Raw genomic sequence first — 17,358 nt, 5'->3', positions numbered from 1 at the left:
GTCACACAAGATATGCTTATACTTGGGTTATCTAACTCAGGAAGATCACACAAGATATGCTTATGCTTGGGTTATCTAACTCAGGAAGACCACACAAGATATGCTTATGCTTGGGTTATCTAACTCAGGAAGATCACACAAGATATGCTTATGCTTGGGTTATCTAACTCAGGAAGATCACACAAGATATGCTTATGCTTGGGTTATCTAACTCAGGAAGACCACACAAGATATGCTTATGCTTGGGTTATCTAACTCAGGAAGACCACACAAGATATGCTTATGCTTGGGTTATCTAACTCAGGAAGGTCACACAAGATATGCTTATGCTTGGGTTATCTAACTCAGGAAGACCACACAAGATATGCTTATGCTTGGGTTATCTAACTCAGGAAGGTCACACAAGATATGCTTATGCTTGGGTTATCTAACTCAGGAAGGTCACACAAGATATGCTTATGCTTGGGTTATCTAACTCAGGAAGACCACACAAGATATGCTTATGCTTGGGTTATCTAACTCAGGAAGGTCACACAAGATATGCTTATGCTTGGGTTATCTAACTCAGGAAGGTCACACAAGATATGCTTATGCTTGGGTTATCTAACTCAGGAAGACCACACAAGATATGCTTATGCTTGGGTTATCTAACTCAGGAAGGTCACACAAGAAACTACTGATGACAGCAGTTCCTCCTCGGAAAGGGAGCTGGGGAATGGGTTACATTGGGAAGGAGATATTTCACTGTATACTTTCTTTATTCTTTGAAGTTTTTTTACCATGTGCATATTTTACTTTCAAAACAACGTAAGCCTTAAAAAAAGGAAGACAAAAAATACTAAAGAACTAAATAATCCATCAATTAGTATTTCTAATCACCACTGAAGTCTATATTCATTCTAATGTACACAGGAAAACAGCTGACGTTTTTGTTTGGCTAAAACTAAACTTCTAGTTTCATATCTCAACACATCTCCTTTCTTTAATCAGTCTTTGGAAATGTAAAATGCGCTGAGGCATTCCCACAGTTAAGCCCCTTGTTCAAAGCACTAACTTGTTAACGTTTTACAAAAGAGGGGCTTACAATCTTTAAAGCTGGTGTGGCAAGCAGGATTCCATTCATTCCTTTCCCCAGGAAGGTCTGGGGAGAGGTCTCAGGCTAGGATGATGGCTGCCCTCAGATTATTGGACAAGTTCCCTCATCAGCAGAGGCTTTAGGTTAGACAAAGTGCTCAAGGGAAGCATTCCTTCAAGATCAGAGTTTCATCACTGGAGCAACTAGCTAGAAACAGGTGGCTCCACCATCGCCCTTCTGGCTCCTATCAAAATCATAAACCGAGTTACTCCAGGCTAGTGAATGTTAACTCACCTGACACCATTAAATCTTCAATTATTTCAGACTGAAAGCTTTTCTTTAATTTTTAAAAAGAATCCACATTTTAAAGGCAAGACTGAACAGGGATGTTGCTAACAGAATTTTAAGAAACTAGCCTAAAATAATTATCAGGAGAAATCTGATGACTGGTACCTTTGATTCCATACTTGGTTCCATTCCTTTTGGGCTGCCTTGCTCTAATCTAATTATTACTGACATCCAGTATTATCTCCTTTCTCAGGTGATAACTACTGCAGTGGCAAAGCAGCCAGCAGCAGGTAAATTTTCACCCAACGAGATTGTTCCTGGATCTCAAACATAGGGCTGGTTTCCTCTGGCACTCAAAACAGGGACAGTACCAATTCCATTCCTCATCAATTCATCATGAGTATTCACAGTAAAAGAACAATCCCAAAAATGTATACAAAGGAGGGATGGGGCAGGGGGAAATGAAGAGAGAGGGAAAGCCACTACCACCGACAACACAACAAAAAACTACTGCCAGGCACCTTCTAATCACAAGTCCTGTGAAGAGAGAATGTTGAATTGAAAATTAACTTGTCCTTGTGATAAAGAACATCTGAATATCTATATATAACTAATTGCTGATCGCCTACAGTCTCTTACCAGTGAGAGAGAAGTGTCTTCTAAAATAAGTTCTTCAAGTTTAAGTGCAATTAGATGTGTTTCAAGCCCTTTAATATGATCCACAACATTGGAAATTAAAGTCTGAATCCCAGTAACATAGTCTTGGAAACTGGTAAAGACAGGTGGCTGGAAAAAAAGATTTTTAAAAAGGTTTAAAGATTATCAAACACATGTGCCATGCTTACATCACATAAGCTATACTAATTTCATGCTATGGTATTACTTAATGCTGTTAACAATAACAGGGATGGATACAGTGTTGGATATAAAAATCTCTCAAACCAAGGTAAATTTAATTGCCACCAAATAATGCTAACTCAGCAACGATGACTTAAGCCATTTTTTAAAAAATGAGGTTTTATTTCATTCTGGGGAACTGCAGATGGAAACAAACAGAAAATATCTTAGTTAATCATTACTCAGCTTTGGGCTGAGGATCTCCTGGAACACTAAAGGAGAGGAGAGGAACCAAGACTTCATTTCTTCTTTTTTGTGACTTGAGATTTCCTCTAATGTTAATAACGGAAACAAAATATTCTAAGTCCTAATGGAAAAAATAATGGGTGACAACAGCCAAGAAAATTATGAAAAGGAGTAATTAAGGAGAACTTGCCCTAATAGACATTAGAGTATATTATAACGTTACATTAAATCCAGATGGTACCTAAGTATCTAAGTAAACTGACAAAGAGTGAAAGGAAATAAGTCCCAAGACAGCCTAGAAAATATAGGGGAATTTAAATAGCGGCATTTCAAAACAGTGGTTTCAAGTGGATGACTGGTACTGAGATAACTAGCTAGACATTGGAAATATAAAATAAATAAAATAGTAAATACTGAAATAAATTCCAGATAGATTAAATACTTAAATTAAAAAAAGAAAAAATCCATTGAAGCACCAGAAGAAAATTCAGGTAATGACTTCTGCAATCATAAATTGAAAAGGTCTTTCTAAACATTATGCTAAGCTAGGAATGATTAAAAAAATAACTTTTTAAAAAAAATCACCATATTGATTAAAAAATCACTCAAGTTAAATGACAAAGTGAAAAAAAAACCTGTATCACATATGATAGAGGATTAATAACACTGTTAAGAGACAAATAGCTCAAAACATATCAATAGGAAAAATATTACTACACAAGAGGAAACTTAGGGAAAAACTGGAACAGAAAATACAACAAAGAAATCTCAGCAACATATGATACAATTCAAAAGAACAGGTAAACACAAGAAACCTAGCCAATCAACTAGTAAGGCTAGCTTTTCACTCAAGAAATCTTCTTTGAAAGTTCAACATCAATAGAATTTTTTAAATGCAAATTAGAAAAAAAGGGAATACTAATATTTGTCTATCAGATGGGTAAGGATACAGACACACCAACACTGTTGAGGAACGTAAAAATGTATGTACACAGTAATTTCAGATCTATGAGATATTCTAAGGAAATCATACTATAAATTCTCCTTTGTGTATTTGTCCATATTTTAAAACAGTACTATCTATTTTTAAAAAACCAGAACAAAATATTCATCAATGGGAATAAGTTATGGTATATTAATACAACAGGATGGCCTAGAACCATTAACAGTAATGAGATATATCTATATTTACTGAAATGAAGAGATGTCCAAGATACCCTGTTACGTGAAAATAACGAAAAACAGGCATGTTGCAGAACCTTCCATAGAGCATGATTCTCGTTTGTTTGCAGTGGCTATTCACTGGTTGGTGGGAATACAGGTGATCGTCACTTTACTCACACCTTCAGGTTACTTTGATAATCAGAAAAATAGAAAAGCTATTCTCATTTTTGGAAATCACAAAAGCAACAACTACAAAAGCCCCACAAAATCCAAATATCAAAAAGCTAACTGTCAAGTTCTAGGAATGTAGGCTTTCATTAGAAGAGAGAATAAGAGAGCAACTCCAATTATACTTTCAAACTTTGCACTCATGATCTATTAAATTATCTTCAAAAGAGTGAAGGAGAGAAGTTCTTCCATTTAGGCCCTCATCCAAATCTAAGTACCCTTTGTTTGTGCATGAATGGTGACGCCTAGCACAGTGTCAAGTCTAAGCAATTCCTGACTTGTTACTGAATTCTGCAGGAAGTCAGTATTACTACTAAGACCATCAACATTTTCAAATGACAATGGTTATTATGTTGCTACAGTCAACAGAAATCCTCCATTAATAATGATAGGATAAATTCAAACATTAATAAAACAGCATGTCATGGAGAGAATGAATCCTAAATAATTTTCCTTACAAAAAGGACACAAATTATGTTAATGTTTTACACATTCAAAAATTAAGTTAAATCAGATGGGGGGAAACTCCAAAATCAAATACAAACAGAAATAAATGAACGTTACTTACATCACACTAAAAATATAATCTCAGTTTTTAATTCCAGTGGTTTTACAGAGTACCTCAACTGTCTACAGTCACTAGAACATATTCTAAGGACAAAAAAGAACTGCAAAGAATTTCAATGTTTGAAATTTGAATTTAGTGGGTTTGTTATTTACTGGGTTTGTAGTGGAACTGATGTACTAATTCCAAAACTTTGGTATTTATTATAAAACAGCAAATGAATAAATATATTGATGCTGCTGGGAACCAAGGTTCTCACTCTGCAAAAAAGAAGCTTCAAATATGGAATGAGGGAAGGAATGGAAGGAAGAACACTAGGATGTTGGACTGAAACTAAAGGTATCAGTGAGAATTATTTAAAACTCTGCGTGTTTGTGTGTGTAAATAAATGTCCTGTCTCTCTCCACTGACATAAACTAGAAGCAATGAAACTCCAACAGCAATTAGTACACCTAACACCTAGATCTTGGTTTTGAAATACCATTTCCCCTACCAGAACCAGGGCTCTTCAGAAAAATGTATGATTTTAGTTCAATGGGAAAGTGCTTGGAGCATTTTTGCTGTTCCAGAAAGTAAAGGCCCAAAAACTGATGAGGACATGTTCAAGGATAGGAAATAGCTTATAGTAGCTCCCATTAGCCAAAAGAAATGCTTCAATTGAGCATCCGAAAAAAACTGATGATAATAGATTATAAGGTAAATTTAAAACAGAATGAGTGATACTCAGATAGTGATATTAAAAATATACATACAAATATATATATACATGAATGGGGGTGGGACAGCTCTATTTTACAGAATAATGCCAGGTAATAAATGATAAAAGATTCACAGAATTTTTAAAAATCACCATTGTGGAACCATCAATGTAATAAATGATTCACGCAAGTTAGACTAACAATGGATGCTAAAACCAATGGGTAAAAGGCTAGTGGGGAATAGGATTTTCACAGCCTTAAAGCATCATCCCATAGATTACTTTTTAATTACAGGGGAGAAAAGGCACCTTTAGAATGAAGAAATCCAGTAGACACTTCTTTTATCAAGTAATTAAATTGGAAATCACGAATAATAGGACATAACAACATTGGTGCCTGCTGATTTAATTTGCTAAAAAGGACACAGCATTTATGTTTAATCTAAATCTTTTTTTTTTCTTGCTGAGGAAGATTTGCCCTGAGCTAACATCTGTGCCAATCTTCCTCTTTTTTCAGCTTGAGGAAGATTAGCCCTAAGCTAACATCTGTGTCAATCTTCCTCTATTTTCCATGCATGTCACTGCCACAGCATGGCTGACAAGTGATTTGAGTCCATACCAGGGATCCAAACTCGAGAACCCAGGCAGCTGAAACTGAGTTCATTGAACTTAACCACTATGCCACAGGCCCAGCCCGTTTAATCTAAATCTAAGGAAACAATTAGCCAAATCCAGATTGTGGGACATTCTACCAAAACCTTAGCTAGACTCCTTAACAATAAAGACAAAACAAAAGACTAACGAAGTGTTCTAGATTAAAAGGAGGGTAAAGAAATATAACTAAAAGCCACGTCAGATGCTCAGTAGGATTCTAGTATTTTGGAAAAGACTATAAAGGACATAATTGGGATAAACTGGGGAAATCTGAATATGGCCATTATATTATCATTGTATCAATATTAAATTTTGTGAGTGTGAAAATTTCTTGAGTATTGTGGTTTTGTAGGAGACTGCCCTTGCTCTATCCTGGTGTGTTAAGAAGTATCATGAAGTCTGTAGTTTTCTTCAACAAATGAGAGAAAGAAAGAGAGCAAATATGGCAAATTGTTAACTGTGATGATCTAGGTAAGGATATCTGGGTGTCATTATACTAGTCGTTCAGTTTTTCCATAGATGTGTAATTAAAAAAAAGTTGGGGGGGAGTAGAGGATCCTAAGGTCTCTTACAACATGCAAGAAAACAGTGAAAAGCAGCAGCTGCACAAGGCCAGATTGTTACGTGTGTTTTCTCTGTTATTACCATGATGATGCTGGTTTCTTTTTTCTTCTTTTTCTTTTTCTGTAAATTTAATTTGTATGGTCGCAGGACACTCTCACAGTAACTAGACACCCAAAGGATAATAGAAATAGTCTGAAAGAGGAAAAATTGCAAAATCATCAATAAGGATTACACTAAAAAAATCTATCAGGAACAGTTAAAGGTTATGGATTAAACAAATTCTAACTGACACTTCTTCTATGCAAATCCCTTCAGTTTCTCCTCTTAACTCTCCACTCCCTAATTTCTTTGATCACCACATTGATTCAGGCCTTCATCATCTCCTGCTCAGAATACTGTAACGGCTTAAACCTTTATCCTTTCTTCTGGCTCTTCCAGGTCTAAACCCATCCACTCAGCCCAATTTCCTTTCACTTCCCTGTAGGAAGCGAGGATCTATTAACACACTTTTCAGTCAAGCAAAAAGTCAGAATTCCTAGGCATGGGATCCACAGGTTCTTCACAATACACCTCTCCCCATCCACCTCTCCAGCCAGGTAAGACACTGCCTCACCTGCAAACCTTAACTTAAATATATATGGAGAAATCTCCCCAGCTGGTCAGCACATATCCTCCTCCCTTGTATTAAGTTGGGTGTTTACATGCCTTCTCCCATGCTACAGTGTGTGCCTGTAGGTATCCACGCAATTATTACTCATTCGTTCAGTGTCTTAGACACTGACAACATGCCAGTCAACAAAACAGAGAAGAACCGCCCTCAGGAAGCTTACAGACTAGTAGGAAGAGAAAAGTAAACATGACAGAAATAAAAGGAAAGATGATGGATTATGAGCATTCGTGATCCTCCTCTTCTCTCTGGCTATCTAGAATTTTGCTACGTCAGCTCCTGGAATCTCCTTTGGAATGAAGAATCTGAGTAATTAGTGAATAGCAACAAGAAGTAAAAGGAGCTGGAGGAATTAACTTAAATTACATAATACTTGAGTCAGAAAGGAGAATGAACAGAAAACAGCTAGATTTGGAGTGAATCTGAGCAATCTTTGAAGAATGGTAAAGCAAATTTCACGAAGTTTTACCTAAGCATTATGAATGAAATCTTAGTACTCTTGGAAGGAGCTGATTCAGAAAATGATTTACAATGCCTTTCAATTAACAAAAGGCAGGGTTGGGGGATTAAATTACAGGCATAAGGTGCCTATTACTTGTTCATTTTCGAAAAATTAATCCTGCATACAATTAAGGAAAATCGAGTTTTTCAGGAAGAGAACAAAAACATACCTCAACAAAGAAGACTAGATTTTCTAAAAGAGCAGGATTTGTTTTCAAGTTACCATCTTTAACTTCTAAGAGGTCACCTTTACATTTACTGAAAACATCTGAAAACAGAAAAATATTTTATGGTTTTATTGAGCTTTTGTTTCAATGCTATTTTTAGGAACACAACGCACAATCTAATAAAGACTAAGCAAATATAAAAGCTTAATCCAGAAAGCTGCCCCCACAACAATGAACCAAACAACAAGGATATCTATTTTAAGCTCTTTAAAAAGCCATGTGACTATTGCTATTGTCTTCAAAATATAAATGATGGCCCTATAAATTACATATTCTAGGGTCTAAACAGCAGCCTTTCTACAAAATAGACTATTGGCATAATAAAATTAAGACTCAAAGTGAATGATTTAGAAGAACTTGTGCCATTATGGAATAAAAGACCAAAGTGCATAGTAGAAATGCACCTTCATAACAAATACCATGTTTTATTCTCATAACCTTGATCATCTTTTAATTTGCATTCTTCATTTGGGCAATTAAATAAATGACCATTTAGGCTTCTGAAAAGAAAGATCCTCATAGGTTTGAAATGCATTTATGTACCCTTTTACCAAACAATTCTATTTTTAGGAATTTAATCCCAAGGAAATACTCAAATAAGTACCCAATCACTTGTGTCCCAAGATGTTCATTTCAGTATTGTTATATTGTTAGAAATAACTCAAGAGCATAATATATTATATACCCAATAGGCGAGTACATAAATAAATTTGGCACACTGATACATTACTGTGGAATATTATGTAGCCCTTAGAACGAACGGGATATATATATATATAACCGACATGGTAAGGTATCCAAGATAACAAAAAATTGAAGTGAGAAAAGCACGTATTATAGCTTTCATATGTTAAAAAACAAATCAGTACTGTATAATTCCATGTACACATGTATGGCTGTTTAGGTGGCATCTAAGAGTATAGACTCCAAGTACTTCCCTCTGGGGGGGTGGGGCTGGGAAAGGGGGAAAGACCATACCCACCTGTGTACTTTTTATAGTAAGTATCTACTGCTTTTGTAATCAAAACTCTTTAAACTTAAAAGTAAGTCTTTAAAAATACCAAAAGTATGCATTATTATTTTCAAATCCTCTTGCAAGTTTCTACCAAAAAAATGAGCTATTGTTAGACAATGAGATACAATACAGGAATCCACAGTAAGAGCACTCACCTTTTAATTGTTCTAGTAAAGACTTAAGACTATTCTCTACTCGCTCCTGGATCTCTGTTGTATCCTCTAAAATTTAAAAACATAAAATGAAAAACTTCCCATTTATTTTTTTAGTAAGATAAAGAAGCAAGATCAATAACTGCAAGAAAGTCAAGGGCAAGGACATTTTCTTTTCTCTTAAGACCCAGAGGCACCTAAATTCCATCACTGAGAGACAGGCAGAAAGATGAAGTAAAGGAAAAGGAAAACGAAGGAGGAAGGGGAAGAGAAAAGGGAAAGAAAGGCATTAATTACCTTTCCACTTTCAAAAGTACTACCTCAAATTCTCTGGGAGGACTTGAAATCTATGTACTTCAAATACTCTAAATGACGAGATCTATAAACCTTATGATTTAGGGGGACAAAAAAGTATGGGATATTTGTGATTCTCACTGGCTTAGGAAAAAACTCTTCTCCACAAAGTTTAGCGCTTCATTTTTAAGCAAAGAATTCAATCTGAAATCCAACAATATTTTAACAAAATAAGAAATTCTTCAACTTTTGGACCTAATAAGTGATTTTAAATATGGAAAGGGCTTAAGTTTCTAAAACATTACCTTGTAACCTATGAATGTACCTTCTTGGATATTAAACCAGACATTTCCCGAACAGCTTCCATCTCTTCCAAATTTTTCCAAATATGTGAGGTTATATATATTTTGTTGCATTTACTAAGTTTTCAATGACAAAGACCCAATTTATACACCCATGCAAGTGTATACTTACGTAAACCATTGGTGTCCAGCTCATAAATATCACTAACAAGATAAAAAGAACTGGTCTGACACTGAGAACAGCCAGAATTAAAGAATCCAGCCATTCTGGTAGGTACAGGACCAAGGAAAGGATACTGGAAAAGAAAGGAAAAAAAGAAGTGTCCTTTGAATACATCTAAATTTATACAAAATAAGAAAACGAGGAACTATAACTACTGGATAAAAATCTATCTCAGTGATTAAGTTACAAAACACTGGTCAGCAAACTAATAATAATTAAATCGTGGTGAAAACAAAAACGCCGTATTAATTTGTTGATGACTATTAAAGATGTACCGTCATGAAAAAAGCTATTTTGCTTCTCCTCACCATCCACTTTGGATAGCAAAATTCATCTTTTCCCTATAGATGCCACAAAGTAGGACAAAATACTGTTCTTCACTATTCACCCACCCCAAATTCCTCTTTTTAAAAAGAGAAGTCATAGATGATTGCAGCTGTGATGGTAAATACATATTGATGATACCTGAATTTCCTTCTCAATAAATCGCTTTCCCATCTCCATGGCGACCTCAAGCTGTTGAAGTAGCAAACGGAGAATATCAATTCGGGAGGATACACCGTTCTCAGTGGTCTTCTCCGAGTTCTTTGGCTCCACAGGGTGGTTAAGACTTGGAAGCCCACTGATCAGCCTCAATGTTAAAGAACGGATTTTTAACCACAGGGTCTCCTCCTCCAAAGAAAGTTTCTTATGTTCTTCAGAAACATCCCTTAAAAAGAAAGATCCCCACACCATCCATTTTATTCAATGTGTTACCTTTAATTCTTTCAAAGTTCATTTTCATCAGTCAAGACACCTTTGAATGGTCCCAGTTTTCATTTACTAGCTGAACGATCTTGGACAAACCAAAATCGTCCAAGTCCCCAGGACAGTATCCAGCAAATTGGAATGATAAACTCCCCAATATGTCATTTCCCTCTATTTCTCCTATTTCAACAAAATACATGATATAAAAATTTCAAATGACAGAAAAGTAAAAATTAGAAAGAATGTGCCCCAATAACCAAACACTCACAATATTAACAAGCCTGGTACAGATGCCTTCAGATTTCTGCAATACAATGTACAAAAATGCAACTGAAAATATTTCTATACTTTAATATATTTTAAACAAATGAGTTGACAGTATTTATACTATTTTGCAAACGGCATCTTTTTATGACAGTGTGTGCAGGAAAAAGTTAACATAGCAAACCTGAGCCTATTATCTTTAGAAGGGCGAGCTTGCAAGGTTTGCCCTCGGCTGATGTCTGGCAAGTTGGCACTCCAACCATTGCCTAAATGATAAGAGTGGCTCACTAGGCCTAGAGGGTTTGTTCAAATCATATGGTTTATAGTGAACACCTGCTTTCCTTTTGGGAGTCTAAAATGTTGGTACACACTAGACAGAAGGTAGCTACGTAACCAGCCAATAAAAACCTTAGCACCAAATCTCTAATGGGCTTCTCTAGGCAGAAACACTGCACTTGCATCACTGCATTTTCTCACTGCTGGAGAAAGGAGCACATGTGGTATGTCCCATCACAGAAGGGAGAGAGCACTGAAGTCTGCGCGTAGAGTTCTCCAGACTTCACCTGTCTTTTTCCTTTGTTGATCCTGTCATGCATTCTTTTGTTATAATAAACCTTAGCTGTGACTGCAACTATATGTTAAGTCCCATGAGTCCTAGCAAATCACCGAATGTCATCTTGGCAATCCTCAAATAACAGTATATTCAGAACTCCCACATATACATATCTCTGCATGTTTGTGCACTTGTTTCCTTAGGTTTCACTTTCCTAGAAGACAGAATTGCTGAATTAAATGGTATATGGAGGGGCCGGCCCCGTGGCCAAGTGGTTAAGTTTGTGCGCTCTGCTTCAGTGGCCCAGGGTTTCGCTGGTTCGGATCCTGGACTCAGACATGGCACCGCTCATCAGGCCATGCTGAGGCGGCATCCCACAAAGCACAACCAGAGGTACTCACAACCAGAATATGCAACTAAGTACCAGGGGGCTTTGGGGAGAAGAAGAAAAAGAGAAAAAAAAAGATTGGCAACAGATGTTAGCGCAAGTGCCAATCTTTAAAAAACAAAAATCGTCTTTGGAACTTTCAATCTTGATACATATCACTAGTTTCCTATAGGAAGGTTATATAGTTTTACCCCCATGTAAATGCACAACAACCATTCTCCCCACAATCTTGTTGAGCACAAGTATTAATCTTTTTTATCTTTGTCTGACAGGTTAAAAAAAACTCTTCACTGCTTGTAAGGTCCATTTCTTTGAACTTCCTGTTAAGCCCTTTGTCCAGTTTGTTTTCTAGTTATCTTCTTGATTTATTAAGAGTTCTCTCTACATAGGGAGGACATTAATATACATGAAATAATTTACCACATATCTTTAGAACTTGTTAAATTTACTTCTATATAGAAGGCTAATATTTACAGAGGTCAAATTCTTTGTTTCTAGATTTGATGTAATGCTAAGAAACCATTTAAAAATATTTTTTATATTTCTTCTATAATTTCTAAGGAGTTTTAGCATATAATCTTTAACGCATCTGGAATCTGTTTACATGTATGCTGTGAAGGAGGATCTAACTTTTAGATTAGCCAGTAATCTCAACATAGGGGTGAGATTGATTTTCTTCCCTTGGTTTACCTATATTTTCTAGCCCTTACAACAAACATGTTATTATATTTGTGTAAAAAAAGAGATTTTTTTTTTTTAGATTCTTAGATTCATCCTAATTCTTTAAAAATAAATTGCTTCAAGTTAAATTCTAATTACCTGTCTTTTGGATCCCAGCTGAAGAAAACATTTAAGTCCCTGTTGTCTCGCAAGGCTTCCCATGGAATGTCATCTTCTTCCGGCCGAAGATTCATTGACTTTATACTTTCTGCTAAGCTGGTTGATCTGTGATATAGAAAATTTATTTATGTACTATTTCAATAGTAAAACAGCAATGAAAACATATTAGCCAGGACTTTGCTTTACTACAAAGAAGGAAGGGAAAGAGGAGGGGAGGAAGGAAGGAAGGATTTACTACTAAGAAGTAAAGGCTCATATAAGGTGAAATGGAACCACGCACAGATCATGCTGGCCTGCTACACAGCAAGAGAAAGGCATCTGGAAGCTCAAACAAAAGAAAGTAGATCAGCACTAATTCCTGAAATCCCATGTGCGCAGGGGAAGGAGAACCCTGCAAACACCACGTGGAGCAGGGTGATGACCATGGTCTAGCTGGCTTCTACATGGAACCTTAGATGGTGCTGGAAGTACTCTATCATTGCCCATGACATGCACCAGCTTCTTTCCCCTTTCTTCCCCATCCCCCTAATTTTTCTTTGTTTTCCATTTTTCCTTAGCATAAGCCTGCTAATGTCACCCATGAGCCCAGTAATGGCTCTCAGCATCCAATCTAATCTCTTAGTTACCTTTTAGCTCTGGTGTAATACTTACATATTTGCTTCAAGTAGAAGGTCTAACAACATCCGTTCAGTACGGACTTGTGCAAAATGAAGAGAATTATTCAGCCTGTTCCTAAAAGCGATAAACTCTGGAATCTTCTCAAATGCACCATATTTGTAAGCTTGAATAATATATTCTGAGGTCTGGGAAGGAAAGACACCACCTCGGTATAAATATTTCACAGGTCACGCAAAGAAGGCAAACTTTGCCAGCCAAAACAAAACACTCAAACTAAAATTAAGTAAGATGCTGAAACTAATCTTTAAAGGTCTTGGTCATCAAGTAGAATATCAGCTTTCAGAAATGATATTTTTCTCTTTCCTATTCCAGAGTCAAATGTCTTCTTTACTGATATTACTAATTATGACACCCAGCTGCTGCTACCACTGCACAGACTTTCTCTGAGCAGTTATGTCTTTCAATTCAACAGGACTGAAGGTTTCGTTATACCACATCAGTCAAATGTTTGGTTAGTGCCATTATGGAAGGGATATTACTCCATGTTTTTCTGCATTTAAGATAAACTGTGTTTTGTACAAAGGTTCCAAAACCACCAATAATATAACCACCCCACCACCACCCCAAATAAAAATCCTACTCCAGAAAAAAAGACAGGCTGCTCCTTGGTTTTATTTCTGAATACCATATCACAAACATAGGGCATATGTGCATTACATCGGATAGAAGTAAGACAACAAACAAAAGACCTATAAAAATTCATATCCTAATCCATTCTGAGGACAGAAAGACTTCAAGATTGTCCATCCAAACTACATAAGACCTCTGCTGGAAAATTCCATAAACAAGTAAGTGAAGGGAACTCTCACCGCATGTGCTTTAATTTTAGATTAATACATATATGCAGATGAAACATTGTGAACAGAGGCAAGGTAAAGAATTCTAAACAGAAATTCTGGCACAATAGAAGAAAATCTCAGGGAAGAACATTTCACGGGTGTGGGCCTATGCCATCAGGACCAGAAGTCAGGAGGGCACCTTTTTGGGCCAAAGAAAGTGTTAAGCTCAAAGCTGATGTCTGCCCCAAAGATCCTTTCTAGAAAAGCCAGTCTTTTTGCACAGCCTCAGTCAGCTCTGCCCCCATTTCCATTATAACCAAATAATTCGCCCAGTAGTAAAATAGGCCAATAGTCAACAACGTACCCTCTGATATACAGCCTCGCAGGGTTCATTTCAGGCCGCGGGATTGCGCCACGGGCGCTAATTCAACTGCATTCGATGCGGCTTTTAAACCCCCATGGGACACCTCGGCGAGCTGTTTGCCTGCAGTATCTGGAGAAATTAAAGACGGACGGACACAAGAAAATTAAAAAGATTACTTGTGATCCTGCAGGTTTAAAGAAGGACTATCTGAAAAAGCTCAAGTGTACCTTCTAGCTTGATTAAAGGACAGTGATAAGCCCCATCAGGAAGAGGCCAGGATACCCTGAACACGTATGCCTATCCGATGGCCTCTTAGCTCGGAAAACAGCAAGGTATACCATCAGCCCTTGCAATAGGAACTTACAGCTTGAAAAAACCAGCTGCTTAGGAACATATGATCCAGCAATTAATCAGGTATAAAACATGATTTGGTGATTCCAATTAAACTCATCAATTATAGTTCCAAATCCTGCTATGATTAAAGGAAAGAACCCAGCCTTACCGCGTATAGGGGCAGTTTTAATTTCTACTGATCCATGGAACACCACTTTAGAAAAAAGGCAACAGCTTTTAAAAGAGAAAAATAAGGGGCAACAAAGAGGGAATGTGGTCTTTTAACAAACTCAGAAGGTAACGGTAGTTCTCTGGCTTCTCTTTTTAAGATAGTCCCCCTTTAATGCTGCAGTAAAGGAGCACTGCAGAGCTAGAAAAGGGCTTGGCAGCTACCAACAGGACAAAGGCTGAGAAAGTACAACGATTTGAAGAAACAACCCCTTATTGGAACTGCAGGCAAAACTGGAAGCCACAGGCACTTTAAAGACTTCTGAATATCAGAGAATGTTGTCCGTACCCATTTCTACTCATTTACGCACCGATGAGGCTATTTAGATCCCATATGGATTCCTGAAATGAACCCTGGTCACTGTAAAAACTAGCAAAATACATGGACATCAAACCCCTGAATAACGATCTTCATGAATACCTAAAATAGACACTTTTAAAAGGAAATTATCTTTTTAAGTAACTTTTGGAGACATGAAAATCTAGCTCTAATTCTTGTATTGTAAAAATCTATTTCAAAGTAAGATGACAGCAGACAATGACCTTTCCAGAAAGAAAATTGCTATGTAGACCTTACAAATATAACTTTCAATCCCATAGCACAAAGCCTTACAAAGCAGAACACCAGATTTTCCATTTAAAAAATAAAAGTGTTCTTGCAAAGACCTAGGTGGGAACTGAAATACATCAGTCCCTCAAGGAGAAACCGTCTGGGAATCCCAAAACTGCCAGGAATAACAGACGTAGAGCACAGAGCTTTCGGTGTCCAGAGAGAGGTTTCCAACACCATCAGAAGGCTTAAGACACACAGTGCAACACCAGAACTGTGACCCTCCTCAGCCTCACATCCCACAGGAAACAGTCCACACCACAGTCTTCAGTTCCCTGTTCTGGGCCTCAGGCCAGGCATTAAGGTTTAAGGTGTGTTTTCCTTGCTGCGTTGTGTTTTGCTTTTGCCTCCAGGACCCCCCAAAGATTATCTACTTTAATATGATTAAATAAGCTCTGTCTTCTTAGCTAGTAGTATTACAAGCAGAAAAGTCCTAGTCCCAGATCAACAAAATGCTTTAGTTTTATCAGGTTCAGCATCACATACATTCGGATAAACTACATTTAGTCACTCTTGCCACACACAACCATCAGAAAACATCAAAGATACAAAAAGCCACTGAGGACAAGAGCCCCTCTCAAATCGCTCCTAGGGATCTCCTTTCTCTATTACAATACTTTGGGTTGTTTTATTTTGCTTTGTATGCGTGTGTGTTTTGTTTTCAAAACAACTCTTCAGACATAGTATCTGTGGAAAAAAGTTAAAGCTTAATTTTTATTAGTATAAAATAATGCGACTTTATTGACTGAATCATGAATATGGTTCTTGTAGAATGCTGGATGATTAAAAACTGGAGTAAAACTGGCCACCAGGCTTAGATTAATCACTTATTTACCCCTCCATTCCCACCTCAAAGCTATTTCAGAAACAGAACTTTGAAAAGGATTCTTCAGTAAATCAAACGTTTCTTTAATCTCTTCCTTAGAAATACAGAAATGAGAACCAGAATAATGAGATTTGAGGAACGCTTTTCTTTTCTTCTGAGTTAGTGAAACTTCTTGAAAAGAGAAGGACAAGCACAGATACTTGAACACACAGTGAAAACTGACAGATTTATAACTCAACTGCCCACTCACGCTAGATTTTAAACACCCAAGGTCCTAGAGATGCCCTTCTGACCTCTAAGCCAGGCCAGCACTTTCTGAGCGATATGTTCAAAGGCTAATGCCTACTTCCCTCTTTCCCTGATCAGGACCTACGGCACGAAATAGGGTCTGAACAGATAGAACAATCACTGTCGGGGAGGGGAGCTATATCGGGGAGGAGTATAGGGCTTAAAAGGCAACTGAGAGATGCACAGCTCACCATCCCTTACTGCACCAGCCCTCCAGGCCATGCCCTGAAGCTTGTCAAAACATAATTATCACAAGCTGAAGACAACAAACCTATATTCCAGTGTTCAGAAATGCTTCTGCCCTACCTTCTATTTAATACATCCCTAAAGAATTAGATGGCAGATGGATTAGCCATAGCTGTTATAGTTATAAAAGAATTTTTTTTGAAAATCCTCATGAGTATTTGCCAAGAAGCCCAGAAACCACCTTCCTTGCCAAGTTCCTTAGTTGCTGTTAGATCACGAAAATGGAAAGCTCTGGGCAGATATCTGGCATGGCCAAATTGCAGGTGATGGGTCTTACAAGCACGAGAACCAAGTAGGCAGTGACCATCCCCGAGACATGCCTTCTCTCCATGTTTCCGAGAGGTTTTGCATAGCTGGTTGACTGAGGAGAAACCATACAGTTTTCCCACAAAAACTGCTTAACTGACAAGTGAAGACCAAGTCTGCTTGCAGTGAAAAATATGGTGCAAATCCCATCCTTTCATTATGGCACACAGAAGCTCTACCTTATTTATTGCTACTTTAAAAAACATACT

At 37.1% G+C, this 17,358-nt stretch overlaps 1 protein-coding gene across 2 annotated transcripts in view; it reads right to left on the bottom strand.

Moving 5' to 3' along the window:
• Positions 1-17,358, bottom strand: part of NAA25 (N-alpha-acetyltransferase 25, NatB auxiliary subunit) — a 69,866-nt gene that overhangs the window by 6,537 nt on the left and 45,971 nt on the right. For both annotated transcript variants that reach the window (XM_008525683.2, XM_070628867.1), the window contains 8 exons: positions 13,143-13,294; positions 12,471-12,596; positions 10,165-10,408; positions 9,649-9,772; positions 8,884-8,949; positions 7,657-7,754; positions 6,400-6,510; positions 2,003-2,149 (listed from right to left, as the gene is read on the bottom strand). In XM_008525683.2, coding sequence (XP_008523905.2) covers positions 2,003-2,149; positions 6,400-6,510; positions 7,657-7,754; positions 8,884-8,949; positions 9,649-9,772; positions 10,165-10,408; positions 12,471-12,596; positions 13,143-13,294 — 1,068 coding nt within the window. The remainder of the gene's footprint in view (positions 1-2,002; positions 2,150-6,399; positions 6,511-7,656; positions 7,755-8,883; positions 8,950-9,648; positions 9,773-10,164; positions 10,409-12,470; positions 12,597-13,142; positions 13,295-17,358) is intronic.

The sequence above is a fragment of the Equus przewalskii genome, chromosome 7, assembly GCF_037783145.1.
Source record: "Equus przewalskii isolate Varuska chromosome 7, EquPr2, whole genome shotgun sequence".
NCBI classification, from domain to species: domain Eukaryota; kingdom Metazoa; phylum Chordata; class Mammalia; order Perissodactyla; family Equidae; genus Equus; species Equus przewalskii.
Note: the sequence above shows the minus strand (reverse complement) of the source record. Positions and strands in the feature narration are given on the sequence as shown.